Source organism: Lagenorhynchus albirostris, chromosome 16 (genome assembly GCF_949774975.1).
Source record: "Lagenorhynchus albirostris chromosome 16, mLagAlb1.1, whole genome shotgun sequence".
Taxonomy (NCBI): domain Eukaryota; kingdom Metazoa; phylum Chordata; class Mammalia; order Artiodactyla; family Delphinidae; genus Lagenorhynchus; species Lagenorhynchus albirostris.
In genome coordinates, this window is record NC_083110.1 from 58037168 (window position 1) to 58051879 (window position 14712).

The following is a 14712-nucleotide window of genomic DNA, read 5'->3' on the forward strand; positions in this document are numbered from 1 at the left end:
GAGAAGCTTAAGAGGGTGTGGTGTGTGGAAGGATGAGTCACACACAGACACTCAATAAGAATACTAGGCCTGGTAGGCACTTAATAAATGTCTGTTACAGACCAGAAGTTTATTGCTGTTAGAGGCCCAAGCCCCTCATAGGAACAGTGAGAAACAGCTGCAGAAAGGTGGAGTAACTTTTTCTAAAGTCATAGGCTTCCTAAGCTGCAGAATTGACATCTTTAAGTAAGCATTAAAGATCAGACCTTCCAGTTATCCTCCATGAGACCACGAGGTGGCGCTGCAGTACCAGCTTTGTCCTAGCCATACACACCTACACACGCACGCACGCATGCGTGCGCCGCTCAGCTCCAGGAATCCCCAGGCTTCCCCGTCTTGGTGATGGTGGCCTGGGGAGGACTGAAGCCCTAGAAGCCTGGACCCCTATCTGTTTCCTGTACACCCAGCTCTCCTTTAGACATGGGGAAGGATAAGGGGAGAAGGCTCAACCGCAACTCTGAATCATCAGGCCTTTGACAGTCCGCGCACGTTTATTTCATTTATCTTTGAAAACCGGGGAAGGGGAGTCTGGAGAAGGCGGGGTGGACCAAGGGTGAGTTGGTCCCCCGGGGAACTGGTCCCTGTTCCTGGCCTCAGTTCCAGGGGCGCGGACTAAGGGCCCAGTCCACCCCTCAGGCCTGGGAGGGGGAAGGCTCTCTCCTGAGCCGGCCGCCTCCCCAAGCCCGACTGCCCCAGCACCCCTCTCAGACCCCGGGGCGGGGGCAAGCCAGGCAAGACGACCCCAGTCCGTAGAGGCCGTAAATTATCGCCCCCGCCCTCAGGGATGATCGACGGGCGGGGCCATTCACACAGGCCGTTCCACTGCGTACTGGCACGGACTGAGGTTGGCGGCCGGGGGCGGCCCGGGCACGGCGGGGTAGCTGAAAGTGGCGTGCTGTTTGGCCTTGAGCCTCAGGCTGGCCAGACTCGAGTTACACGGGTCCCGATATACGTAGGGGGAGGAGGCGGCTGCTGCTGCGGCTGCGGCGGCCGAGGCGTAAGGGCAGGATACTGCCCCGGAGGACACTGCGGCCGGAGCCAGCCCGGGGGGCCCCCCACCTAGGCCCTGCAGGGCCCCGGGCCCTGGCACAGTGCCCGGAGCAGTCGCGGCCGAGGGGACCATGGAGGCGGCGATGGAGCTGGGTGGCGAGAAGACAGGCTGTGAAGCCAGAGGCCCCACGTTGACCGAGTTGAAGGCGAACGGGAAGGTCTTGGCTGAGAGCGGCGGGCCCAGCGCCTTGGGTGGCCAATTGCCGTACGAGTAGCCGGGGTACACCTCCTCGTAGGGCGGCACCAGCCCCCCGAGCGGCGCCGCGAAGCCGCCCTTGCACAGCTCCGCCTGCTGACTGCGCTCGCGCTTTCGCCACTTGGCGCGCCGGTTCTTGAACCACACCTGTGGGCGTGGGAGAAAGGCTGTCAGGGCCCGGCCCTCGCAGTTGTTTGGTGGGTGGGTCGCCCAGGCAGGGGACCAAGCGGGGTCCGGGGCCGGGCGGAGCATAAGCGAGAGGAGGTGGTGGAGCATAACCACCCCAGAAACGGGAATGGGGTGGTGGAGCAGCCGGTCGGGGTGAGGGAAGAGCTCACGGAGTCAGCGGGCTGAGAAAGAAACAGTCTGCCGCAGAACTGAGTCGGGGGCGACAGGGCTGCGGGGGTGGGCAGCAGGATCGGGTCTAGGAGAGGTGAAGAGGGGAACCAGAGACAGTGCCAGGGGAGAGGGAGCGCGCCGTCTGGAGTGAAAGGATGCAGGAAGAGCAGAGATTGGAGGCTGGCGGAAAGAAGGCCGTGCGGGCAGGGGCCGGGGCCGGGGGACGTCGGGTGTTGGGTCCGAGGATGGGGCAGGCAGGGTAGAACTACAGGATGCTGGTTCCGAAGCTACTTGCGGAGCGGCCCGGGATGGAGTGAGGGTGGCGGCTCTGGGGGTGGGGGGCGGCGTACCCGCACGCGGGCCTCGGTGAGGTTGGTCCACACGGCGATCTCTTCTCGCGTACTCATGTCGGGGTAGCGGTTCCTCTGGAAGGTCGCCTCCAGCTCCTGCAGCTGCTGGCTGGTGAAGTGCGTGCGCTGCCGCCTCTGCTTCTTCTTCAGCGAGCTGTCTTCGGGGGAGCCGCCGGGCAGCGAAACCGAGGCCTTCTCCGAGTCTGGGGGCCGGGGTGGGGTCGGTCACAGCGCGTTCTTGCCTGTGCGGATTCCCGGGCTCGGGGACTTCCTCGGCGGGGCCCCTCACTCCCCCCTGGGCTTGCACTCCCGGGTCCCACCCTCGTTAGTGATGGAGCTGTTATTTCCCCCACCCCCCGGAAGGTGGCGCGCTCACCGCTGTGCTCTTGGCCCTTGCAGCCGTGTTCCGGGATTGGGGGGTGGGGGGTGCCCGCATCTGACAGCGAGAGGGCGGGGCTCCGGGCCTCTGCCTCGCTGAGCAGGCCGAACTCCATGGGGGGAGGACTCTGGAGGGAAGCGAAGACACAGACCTGGTTAATGGGAAGAAAATCTCCAGGTTATCCGGTTCCCAGTAGTGTTTCCCCACTAGTTCTCTGCCCCTTTTCTCTGCCACCGACATAAAGCTACCCCTGTGTAGGGTGCCCTAGGATAGAATGGTGAAACAGCAGCCTAAGGCGGGGAGAGGTGTATACTCAAGAGATTTTATACACAGTTATACACACTAGACTTTGATTTCTTCAGTGTTGGGCACCTAGAACCCTGCCTGGTGCACTGTTGGTGTTCAACAGATATTTATTGAATTAATGAAAACCACACTGTTGCACACCACATACCATACACCACATACTCAAAAATTAAATTCCCTCTCACACGAGTGCCCAATATCCCCTTAAACTCAAACATGCCTCTCAGCCAGTCACACCTGAGACGCAGTCTGAACCTGTGTTATTCACTCTCCAGTGGGACAGATTTGATTTTGAACCAGGCCTGATATGTCTCCCATAAGGAGAATCACTGCTATTATTTATGAGTACTTACTATGTGTCTTCACCTCATTATCTCTCCCCTCACAAGAATGCATCAATATTAGGTATGATCACCCTTTTTCAGGTGAGGAAACTGAGACTTGAAGTAATGATTAAGGTTAAAGAGCTTGTAAGCAGTGGAGCTGGGATCTGAACCAGGTCTGGGAGATTCCTAAACTGCTTCTCTTGGTTTGCTTTTTCAGACTGTGTTCTTTGGGGCCCTCCTCACAAACCCCTCAGGGACTGGAACTTAGGGCTAACCTCAGGGACAGAGATCTAGGCTGATCTTACTCGGGTCTACTTCAACTAGGGCAGCCCTGCTTTTGTCTGTTTTGTTTATGCTTTCTGGAGAGATTTCATTTGAAGAAAGTCTTCCATGATCAAAAACAAGTTTGAAAATCACTCTCTGCTTCTATACCTGCCCAGACACACACTGCACCCTACCAGTCACCACTGTCACGCACAGCTTCTTGCTGGCCCACCCCAGGCTGTGGATGTGGGCTTCTTAAAACCCCCTTCCTACCCTTACTCCCTATGCCAAACCTTACCTGACATTGCCCAGGAGCCTGCCTGGGTCCCCCTCCAAGTCTCCCCTGCAGGGTCCCCTTTCCTTCTGGCTCTCCCAGGCCCCCTCTGGTGGGGGGAAGGGAAAAGGGCACTAGTGGGGCTCAAGACTCCAGATGCCTCTTGGTCAGAGGAGAACCAAAGGAGGCTGGGGACAGAGAAACAGGGATGAAAAGCTGGGTAGGAGGGGTCCATCTGCCTCCCCATTAACAGGGACTTAATGCAGGCTGTGCAAGGTGGCATTAATGTGGAGGATTAGCCTAGATTGAGACGTGTGTCACTTGGCTGCTCTGAATTTATTAGGAGCCTTTCTCAGGGAGGCGCAGATGGGCAGCGACCTGTATTTGCACATGGTAATGCCCCCTTCAACAAGCTCAGAGATGACAGCTGTCCCCCCACCTCTCCACCTCTCAAGCTAGATTGGGGATGGGTCAGAGGTCAAGGCAGGAGGTTGAGAAACAGTCCCTGTTCTTTCCACAGGCAGAGAGGACTAGACCTTGGACCCTCTCCTAGGGTTGGAGAAGCAGGGCTGAATGGAACCCCGGGAAGGAAGGAGAGAAGTCAGGCCAGGGGTGGGGCTGCTCTGCTTCCCTCCCCTTCCAGATATGAGGACTGGAGCCAGAGGCTTAGGGCTGGCCCAATGATGCTCCAATAGAAGGGAGAGGCCATTGGGAGGGACCTGGAGCAGCCTTGACTAGTAGCTCTTCCCAAGTAGCTGGGGAGGCTTAGAACTGAGAGCTGGAAAAAGGGGTGCTCTGAAGTCTCTTCATACCTAAGATGCCCTCAAAATTGCAAACCATGCCTCTGACCTCTCCAGAGGCCCACAGGAGCAAGGCAGAGCTGGGAAAATAGGGACAGTTGGGTTTCGCTGTAGGGAAAGCTGAATCCCACCATTGCCGTTCATCCTTCCAGTCTGCTTTGCCTCCAGACTTCCCATTTTCCAAACTCCCGTTCCCCCAGCATTCCATACCTGTGTCTTGGTTTCACCCTTTATTTCAGCAGAGGGAGGCAGGGTGAGGAGAGATAAGGGCCAGAATAAAAGACGAGGCTGAGAAAGCAGAGTTCAGGCTGTGTGTTCCCAGAGACAGACAGACACACATGCAGACACACACGGGCCCCCACTCAGACAAAATAAGCACCAGGACTTGGAGCTAGAGGCCTACAAACACACACTCTCCCACACGCGCTCCCACATTCAGGCAGACGGACACACCGTCACACAGTCTCCTCTCTCTGTGACAGGGACAGCTGCCTCGGCTGTTTTGGAGCTAGCCATTATCCTCCCCCTTCCCCTTCCTGGCCCCTTTGAACCGCAGCTCTCAGTCCCAGGAACTAAGGACTCTGTGGGGGAGGAGGAAGCCAAAGGAGCCACGGGAGGGAGTGGTCTACACTCAGTGGCTGCTGGAGAGAGACTGTTTGGCTGAGTGGGGAGAAGGTATGAGAATGCTGGAAAAAGAGGATTGGGTAGCAGTGGGGGGCAGAAACTGACGAGGCCCCTCCTGGGAAAGTAATCTGGTATACCCCAAAGAAACTAGGACTGGAGTCAAAAGATCTGAGTTCACGTCCTGGCTCCCCAACTTACTAGCTGTGTGTCCTTGGCAAATTACCTATCTAGGCATATTTTTTCATCTGTAAAAGTGAGATTATGATCCCTTCCCTATCTACCTTCAGTATTGTTACAAGGTTAAAATAAAACATAACATTTAAAAATGGGTAGGGGGCTTCCCTGGTGGTGCAGTGGTTAAGAATCCACCTGCCAATGCAGGGGACACGGGTTCGAGCCCTAGTCCGGGAAGATCCCACGTGCCGGGGAGCAATTAAGCCCGTGCGCCACAACTACGGAGGCCATGTGCCACAACTACTGAAGCCTGTGCGCCTCGAGCCCGTGCTCCGCAACAAGACAAGCCACCACAATGAGAAGCCAGTGCGCCGCAGTGAAGACCCAATACAGCCATAAATAAATAAAGTTATTTTAAAAAATGGGTAGGGGTCAAACTCTATCCAAGTTGTTGTTCTTGTTGTTGTTTTCCCCCTCATTCATTGAAATGTTGTTTGTTTGGCACCTTCTGTGAGCTGGGCGTTGAGTAAGGCACTCAGGATAGAGTGGTAAATAAGATCTCATTCTTGTCTCTGCCATTGCTTGAGTGGTTCACCTCCCTAGATCCTGTGTCTCCCAGTGAAGAGTTGCTCTGAATACAGGGAAGCATGCTGCACTTTAGAGAGGATGCAAGTGTGTGTTGTGAGCACTCTGTCCTAAACATAAAGGAGGGTCCAGGCAATAAGGAAACAGCCAAATGGGCAGAGTAGCCCAAGCTGGGAGCCACTTTGGGCACCAGTGACTGGTGGTAGAGGAAAGAATAAAGGCTTCAGGCTCTTGGCTGGGTTAGTCATAGCAGAAAGAGGGGGTGTGGCTGAGAAGGGCCCTGCCTGTGGAGCTGAAAAAGCAGGAACACTAATAGCAGGCAGGCAGCAGAGAGAGCGGGTGGGGGCAGAGGCCTCTAGCAGACTCGTGTCCGGTGGGCTAGTCAGGCAGAGGCTGGGGGCGCCAAGCTGTTGTCTGAGCTGGAGACAGGCTGGCTGAGGATTAAGCTCCCCCAAACTGCTGGAGGTCGGGAAGCTGGGGAGTTGGGACTGCGGCCAGGGACTTCGCCTCACTCAGTGGACAGGGACAGGCAGTAGGTCTGGAAGCCACACGTTTGGTTGATGCTGGTAGGAAATACCAGAAAGGGCCAAAGAGAGTCAAGAGATAACAGTGGTGCTGAGTCCAGCTCTTGGGGGGGCCTCCTGCCCCACCCCAGCCTTTGCAACACACCCTGCAGGGGGTGCATGGCCCAGGCCCCACTGGTGTCAGGGTGGCAATCCCAGCCCTAGGGAGAATAGAAGGCCTGCAGGTGACCTCTGACTCTGAAGTACAGCATGGAATTACAGGAAGCTGTCATGGACTGCAGCAAGAACAAAATATCCAAGATAATTAAGGAGGAGATCCGAGAATGTCACAGACCAGCGAGGCCATAGTGGGGAGGCCATGGTTTCCAAGGGACACAACTCATGGCAAGAAGGCAACTGCCATGTGCGCCCACTTTTGTCCTGAAGCCAAAGGGGTAGGCCAGGGTCACAGCCAAAGAGCCCCCAAGTAGTTGCAATAATAATACCCAAGGCAGGAGGCACACCCTGGAACTGAAATGGGAGAAAACCTTTTCTTGCATGGGCTGAATGAAAAAGAAGATAAGAGGGGATGGAGTTGTGATGCTGTGGCTCAGCTCAGCAAGCAGCAAATTGGCGAACAGGTGTAAACCAGGGCCCTAAACTAGGACAGAACCATCCTATAAACCTAAAACTAAAGTGAGGCCCTTAAGTGCACACAGCCTCATGTTCATTAGGGATGCCGGGCACCCACACTGTCTGGTCTGCTGAGCTGCAGTCAGCAAATGAGGGCAAATGAAGACAGCTGTAGACAAGGCTTACAGCTCACAGCCAAGAGGAAACCCTAAAACTCGGGTAGAGGCAGCAATGATTTGATGCACTTAATTTATCAAAGGGTAAATCAGGGATCAGAGAAATGGGCCTCTACACCCTTTTCCCCCTTTCCCTTCTTCTTTCCTTCAACAAGCATTAGGTGCTAAGACAGATACCCAAGAATGGTAAGGCACAGACCCTAACTTCTAGGAGCCTACAGTCTAGGGAGGCAAACAGAGCACAGGATGGAATGGTGGTCTGCATGGGCCTGATTCTCAGATCGTGGAAGATCAGAAAGACGGTAGCGCATGTAAGGTGGTATCAAGTTTTGGGGCTCAGAGGACGTAGCACCTGGCTCATCTGGAAATTAGGGAGGCAGAGAAGGGGGCAGAGGCTTCTAAATAACAGAGCAGTAGGTTCAGAGGGTAGCAGGGAATCAGTGTGGGCAATGCGAGATCATCAGAGGCCAGGGTCTCAGTGTGGGGAATGCGAGATCATCAGAGAATAATGGTCAGGCTGAGAGGGTGTCCAATGAGGGGCAAGAGGTGGGGGTCCAGGCTTGATACAGTGTAGGCTAGAGCAACTCCAGCTTTTCCACCAACACAACCCTAAGACTAAGTAAGAGAGAAGATAGTACAGGACACTAGGGGCACAACCTGAAACAGCGGCCGCCAGTATGAAATTTCTTTGAGATCTTCAGCCTTATGTTAAAAATCAAAGCAAATTTTGCATTCCATTCCATACTTATGTTTGTTTTAATATAAAAAAAGTGTTTTCTATCCAAGAGACATCTTCAAGTGACATCACCACACCAGGAAGATGGGGTTGGCTTAGCCTGCAGTGTCATGCCACTCCCACTCCTATACTGCCCTCTCCCACCTCACCCCCCACTGAGAAGCATTGCTCCCAGCAGTGGGAGTCACTGGAGGCTTGTAGGTGAGGGAGTGACATCAAAGCAATGTCTTTGGGATCTTTATTTGGCAGTGATGAGCAGAATGGATTGGGCAGGGGAGAGGTAAGAAAAGGGAAACTATGAGAGGTGAAAAGAAGGCCCCAGGGAAGCAGGAGGAGTGGAGAGAGTTCTGAAAGCAGCTTTCTCACCCCACTGCCTTTTCTTTTCTTTCCCTATCACTCTTATCATGAGTCCCTGTCAGTGACTAGGGACTAGACACTCTAGATAGTCCCAAAGCTCAGGACCTAGTGGATCCTTCAGGTTAGCTGCCATCTCCCTCCCTCACACTCTAGGAAGCATCATTTAGAGTAAATGGAGAAGAAAAGATTTGGGTGTTGTCTTTCTCTTGTGCTCATCCCCAACTCAGCTCCAGCTTGCCTCCTCTGCCCTCCCTTCCTGGACCTGGGTTCCGGGTCCATATTCACATCCTTGAGCAGGAGGCAGGCAGGGATCAGATCAGGATATTTGGTCTGGTAGAGGATCTAAGCATTTGGGGAGCTCCCTGGAACTCTTCTTGGGGAGGGATAGTGGCTGGCATCTGAAGCCTAGGATAGGGTGTCTCATCTGTCATTGAGAATCTTCCCATGACTGGATCACGGACGCTAGCAGGCTGATCTAAGGCTTGAGACACCACCCTTCGAAATGAAGATTCTGTGCTTACAGGGGACCTACAGTTTGGGCATAATAATAGCAATAATGTTTCTTATTTCTGTGGTGCTTCTCCATTTGCAAAGGGCTTTCAAATATATGATTTCGTTTAACTCTTAAAACCACTTTGAATGGCAGGAATGACCATCCCTATTGCACCTCTAAGAAGACGAATTTGTTCACGGTTACACAGATTGAAGAGATTCTAATCCAGTTCTCCTAAAACCAGGGACTGATCTCTTTCCACTCCTCACCCCCTCCGCTCCAGCAACCATTTGTAGCTCTGACATACATTGATCCTTCCAAGCCCTTAAGGATTCCTTTTCTACTTCCTGCCTCTACCACCTCTCTGGAAAAGAGCTCTGGAAGTTTGCTGCCCACAGTGTGCCAAGGAACATTTTCCTATTCATCCTGTGCTTGCATCATTCCAGTTCTAAGAGGCCCCCTCATCTCTGGTTTCAGGATTTGGGGAGCAAACAAATCTGCTTATCTAGGCCTTTCCTTATTTTGTGAATTTCCATCCTATCTCACTTTCCAAAGGCCTAAACCTTCAAGTTTGCTCTCTCCAGCAGCCTCTGGCTCCCCCTTCTGCCACCATTCTCTGACCCTTCTCTAGGTCCATGACATTCTCCCTAAGAGCCAGTGACCAGGCATGCACTCAGCTAAATGGCTTTATGCAGGGGCAGGAGGTCTGCCTTTTGTTTCTAGTCATCTTTATTATAATGCCATTGCTTTTTGGCCTTTTTGGCAAAAGTAGAACTTAGGGCTACAGTCTTCAGGTAATGCCTTCCCTATTCCTTTCCTGACTCAGCCTTTCATTTCACCCATAATTTCAGTGGTTTTCAAAGACAATGGGAGCACAAGCCCCTTGAAAAGGGTATCAGAATGTGATGGGGGTAACTGGGATATGACTCTATATTTATCAAAAAGGGGAGAGGGACAAAAGAGTTTGGAAAACAATGTTCTAGCTGGTGATAAGTGAATTTAAAAGTAAGGAGTGGAGGTGGGAGTGTGGGGAGGACGTATTATATGTCATTCATGGTTGGAGGGTAAGAAAGGTTGAAACCCACTTGTTTAGATTACTCATTGCTAAACATATTACCCTGCACTTGTCCCCATGAAACTCAGTCGCCAAATGGGCTGTTTTGCTTACTTACATAGACTGGGAGAGTTCTCTCTACTCTGTTCCCTTCAGCTTAACTGGGCTCTGGTTAAAGAGTTGGAGTCAGGATGGGCGGTCATTGTACGGGTCCAAAGAAATCAGGGCCCTCTCCCAGCTGTAGGAAAAGCAAACAGGGTAGTTGGGTAGGGCTGAGACATCCTTCCCAACCAGAGATGGAGGGCAATAAAGTCCCGTGTTGGATCCCAGTGTCTGGATTCTGTGTCTTCTTCCTACCTCCTCTCAGCCACCAGAGTGGTGTGGGGATTGGTGGGACTGAGGAAGCAAAAAGGGAAACAAGACCACAGGGTTTGCTTTGCTAAAGGGCTGCAGTTTTCTCTTTGGGCCTGGGCTCCTGCCCACTGTGGGAAAGGAGACTTTAGCCTGCTGACACCCAGGCAGAGTCTGGGGGGTACCTGGTCAGCTGTATTGGAATTAGGGGTTGACTCTGAGTTTGTGAGGGAACTGAAGCTGTCAGGGGCTTGTGCTAGGCTCTTCTTTGCCCTCTCATTGCCCTTTGTGGTTCATTCCTTCCTTTCCTGGTCTTGGTTCCCACTAGCAGTCCCACCATTGGCTCTCTCTCCACAAATTTGGATTCTGGAATTCCGGGGTGATGCTCAGATCGCATCTAGTCTGGGTTAGAGAGGGAATGTCTCCCGGGCCACTCCAGCCCAAGGCCAGGCTTCAGCCTTTACTCTCACTCCCTGCTCCATGTCCCGCAGCCCCTAGGAGCAGAGACAAGTTTGAAAAGTGTGAGCTGCGATTCTAGGCAACCCACCACAGCAAACACCACCGTACACGCAGCAGCTGGGCAGGCGCTGCGGGGTAAATGGACATGCCACTCGGCCAGGGACATTCTGTCCACCACTGCCCGACACAGCGCCTGCTCCGGAGAGACCAACCTCGCTGCGCCGGACATTCTGTAAGCCCTGAGCCCCGCGCGCCGCGGACATTCCGTCCAATTCCGTGGCTGCCCCAGGTCGGGACCCATCGGGGCCCTGACACCCCAAGCAGACACACCAGACCCACCGCCTGGTCACTCGGACTACCCAACCTCGGCCTTGCAGCCCACACAGCGGCCATCTGACCCGGTCGCTGTCGGGTTCTCACAACACGGTTCCTATCCCAATTGCAAAGCAGCTGGGAAGAGAGAAGCTTGTGCGACTAACGCACCCCTGCTCCCGGTCCCTGGAGTCTGAGACCCAGCCGAGGGGTGTTGGGCACTGCCAACTGCCGCCTTGCTGGGCGCCCGCCGCCAGCTGCCCCCACTGGCCAGGGCCTCGCCAACCCCTTTGGCTCCTTGGCTGTCGGCCCCGCGCCCCCGGATTGCGGGGCGCTTTCTGGTAATGGTTTCCCGACTCTACTCCCTGCTTCGCGGAGCCCCTGTCCTGACCTCATGTCTCCGACTTCTCTTCGGATCCCTCGAGTCTTCCCCTTCTCTGTCCCCCGAGTCCTGGCGCTAAGTTTCCCTTTTTTCTAAGTCCTGGCCCCAGGTCTGCAGTCCCTCCTCCCTGTCTCGACCCGTTCCCCAGGCACCGTTCTCCAGTTCAGCAGCCCTAGGTCCCGTTTTAGGGATCCCGAAGTCCGGCCATGGCCCCTCGGCCCCGTGAGCCCCTGTCCCCCGCATGGTCAAGCACTCACAGTGAGTCCCGCAGCAGGCAGACTCCCGGCAGCGGCGGCGGCGGCCGCAGTCTGGAGGGCAAGCAGGGGCCAGAGGCCGGGCACCCGGCCGGGGTGGGGGCCGCCCCCCTGCGCCCGGGCCGCCGCTCCGCTCCGGCGCTCCCGGACTCGCTGGGAGAGAGTAAGCCTCGCCGCGGACTGCCACCCCCCGCTGGCGCCCATTCACTTTATGGCAGTCCAGGGCGCCCCCAGCCCGCCGCTGCGAGCCTCGCGCGTCGGGCCCCGCCCCCTTCCAGCTGCGCTACCGGGGCTCCACCCTTTCCAGCTGTGAATTTTCTGGCCCCGCCTTCAGGGGGGTGGTCCGGCCGGCGCGCCGCCAGGAACCCCGCCCCCTAGCCAATCGGAGGCGCTCCTCAGCAACTGGACCACGCCCCTCCCACGTGGCTGAAACGGCGCTGCTGAAGAACATTTTGGCGGAACCGAGCGGGCGAGCGGAGAGTGGACCGGGTATCCCCGCGGAACCGGGGCCGGTCGGCGGCGAGGTGGGACCAGGCCGCCACACCGAGCGAACTGGAACGGTGCTGGGGGATAGGACCAGGTGGGAGGGCGCACGGGCCGGGAGAGGCCGTGGGGTTTCAGCGCTCAGACTTCGTTGCCGCTCAAGTTTCGGCGTTTTTCTCCACTTGTCGCTGTCTGTCTCTCTGCCCTTTTGTCTCTGCTCCAATCCTCCCACGTCTCGCCTTTCTTTCCTCTTTTATTTTCTCCGCCACCACTCTGCCCCTGCTGTTTGTCTCACTCCTCCCTCCCCTGCCACTTCGAAAGACTAATTTCTCTTTCTGATCCTCTTTTTCCTTTTTTCCTTGCATTTTTCTCTCTTCCTCTTCTCGGCTGCGCCCCCACCCCCCATCCCCACCCCCACCCCAGCCCTTTTTTCCTCTCCTCCAAGGAAGGTGGCTTCGTGGAGAAAGCAGAGTTTGGAGTGTGACAAACTAAAACAGTATTCTAACCCTGCCACCAGCTGCAACATCACTGAGTGACCTTGGACAAGTAATTTAACTATGACTCCCTTACTCCCTCTCCCCCCGCAAAATTAAAAGAGGTTCTAGCTGGTTCTCAGGGCTTGGGCTGGGCACTCCTCAGAGGCCTGGGCAAGTTCCCTGTCAGTCTGCACTCTTGTCTCACACAAGCTATGTTCTCCCAGCCTTACCAGGGCTACCTGCTCCTTGGTGATACCAAATTCAGTTCTGTGGGCAAGGTGTGGCCTTGGTGCTTGCAGGTTAGGGAGTTGCAAGGGATAGGACAGATGTCCCAAGCAACATGTGGAGTCAGGCTGGGTTTCTAGGGTGTCCCTGAGGGCCCTAAGCCCTATTATATAATGTACTCCTAAGGTGAATCTGACCAGTCATGTCTTTGCTTAAAACCCTTCAGTGGCTCCTGTTTGCCCTCAGGATAAAGGCTAAGCTCCCTTGCGTGGCACAGCAGACTTTCGGGACCTGACCCTGTCTAAATCTCCAGTCTCCTAGTGGTTTTCTGCACACCTCTGACAGTAACATATTTCTAACCAGTCTTCATTTTGTCAACTCCTACTCATCCCCCTAAGCTCCACTCAGGCCTCATTCTCTCTGGGAAGCCTTTCCTGAATTCCCACGTTAGCCAGATGTGTAGTCTCTTGCTCCCCCAGCCCTGCTGTGTGTATCTCTATTTCCCCACCCATGATATGGAAGAGATCAGCTTATGTGTTGTCCCCTATGATGCTAAGATTTAGGAGGGCAAGGACCATGTCTTCCTCATCTTTCTATTCCTAGGCATGATGTAGACACTCAGTACTAAAATCTGAGAGGGAGATGTTTTGTCTGGTAAGATGATGGAGGTTAGAAGGGGCTGGGACATTGTCATCTCTCTCCTCCTTATCTCTAACACACAATTCCATTCATACTTTTAGGTTGATTGATTTCTGGAGGTATGTAGGAGTGGAGATAGGGTAGTAGGGAGTTTTGTCCCACTTAGAAGATTTTTCAGTTGGTTATGCAGGACCTCTCAATCTGAGATGAGCCCAGGAGACCAAATCCCAGTTTTCAAATGAAGGTGGAAAATGGCTCAGAGATGGGCTAGAAAGATGTGCTATGGTGGTTGTATCCTCTGCCCCTGACTCTCGTTGGGTGAAAGAGGCAAGATCCTCAGCTGGACCCAGAGATCAGGAGCCCAACATGCAGGTACAGGAAGCTGTTAAGGAGTTCTTCAATTCTGATTTCAGGCCTGATGGTTTCTTGGTATTAGAGGATTCTAGCACGAGGATGGTCTTTGGATGTCTGGTTTTGAGACCACAGTCCTATGGGGTTAGGAATGGAGCTTCCCTGGACTTGAGTCATCCATAAATGGGAGGAAATGGGGAGAGAGTTGGTATCTTTTTTCATTGTCTCCTAGCAGTCTCTTCAGGTCTGTAGGGACACTGGGATTTATTCCAGCAGATGGGCTGGGAATTCCACCATTCAATCTGCAAGGAGAAAACTCATCCTTCTGTCCTCTTTCTACACACTCTCACTTATAGGTAATTCTAAATATCCTAGCAACCTCTATCATCTTTTGCCAGGGGAGAGGCAGCTGGGGGCAGGAGAGTGAAGACTGCGGTGGGTATCTTGCCCTCAGGCCTCTCAGCATTTCTAAGGCGTCAGGAAAGGCTGCAGTTTCCTGTCAGTGGTGATGTGGAATAACCTGTGTGATTATCTTTTTTCTAGGTAGGTAAAGAGTGTCCAAGGCTTAGGATGATGGTCAGAGCTGGGAGTCACAGTCTGATAAACTAAAGCATAAGAGGTATTGATGGGCAGTGAAAAAGAGAGCTGGACTGGGGGTGAGGACACCTAGGTTTGTTTCTCTGCTCTGTCATTAACTAGCTATACAGATGGTGGGGGCCATCTTTCCATTCTGGGATTCAATTTCCTGCTCTGTAAAATGAAAGGACCTGGATTAGATATCCAAGCTTTTTGTCACCTCCCATTGTCTCTATTTCAGGATGATAGGAATGGGGCACAAGACATAGAAACAAAGTTGGGATGGGACAGATTCATTTATGAGAAGCCAAACAGGGCAAGCAGACGCGACGGTGGGGGAAGGGAGGTTGGAATAGATTGCTCCCTCCATCCTGGAAGGAGCTCAGAACTGCCTAGAAAGGAAATGATCCCTCAAGGGTCACGGTATTGGCCCAGGTGACTTTAATAGGGAGCGGCGACGGGCTTGCGCTTAGGGGTAGTAGGGTCGTCCACTCAGGCTCTCAAAAAGGACTCCGCCCCCTTTCCAGCAAGTCGTAGCTTTCTTCC

General features: G+C 54.2%; 1 protein-coding gene across 3 annotated transcripts; it reads right to left on the reverse strand.

Annotated features, from left to right (window-relative positions):
• Positions 1–511: 511 nt before the first annotated feature.
• PITX3 (paired like homeodomain 3) lies at positions 512–11609 on the reverse strand. Of its 3 annotated transcripts, XM_060126445.1 has the most exons (5): positions 11420–11541; positions 9777–9896; positions 2351–2480; positions 1975–2177; positions 512–1432 (listed from the first exon to the last, which is right to left on the reverse strand). In XM_060126445.1, exons 3-5 carry the CDS (start codon positions 2466–2468, stop codon positions 845–847), a joined length of 909 nt encoding a protein of 302 aa, XP_059982428.1. In that variant the 5' UTR covers positions 2469–2480; positions 9777–9896; positions 11420–11541; the 3' UTR covers positions 512–844. The 3 variants fall into 3 exon arrangements, with proteins under 3 accessions (XP_059982428.1, XP_059982427.1, XP_059982425.1); XM_060126444.1 differs by lacking the exon at positions 9777–9896 and having other exon boundaries at positions 11420–11609; XM_060126442.1 differs by lacking the exon at positions 9777–9896 and having other exon boundaries at positions 2351–2504; positions 11420–11609.
• Positions 11610–14712: the final 3103 nt, after the last annotated feature.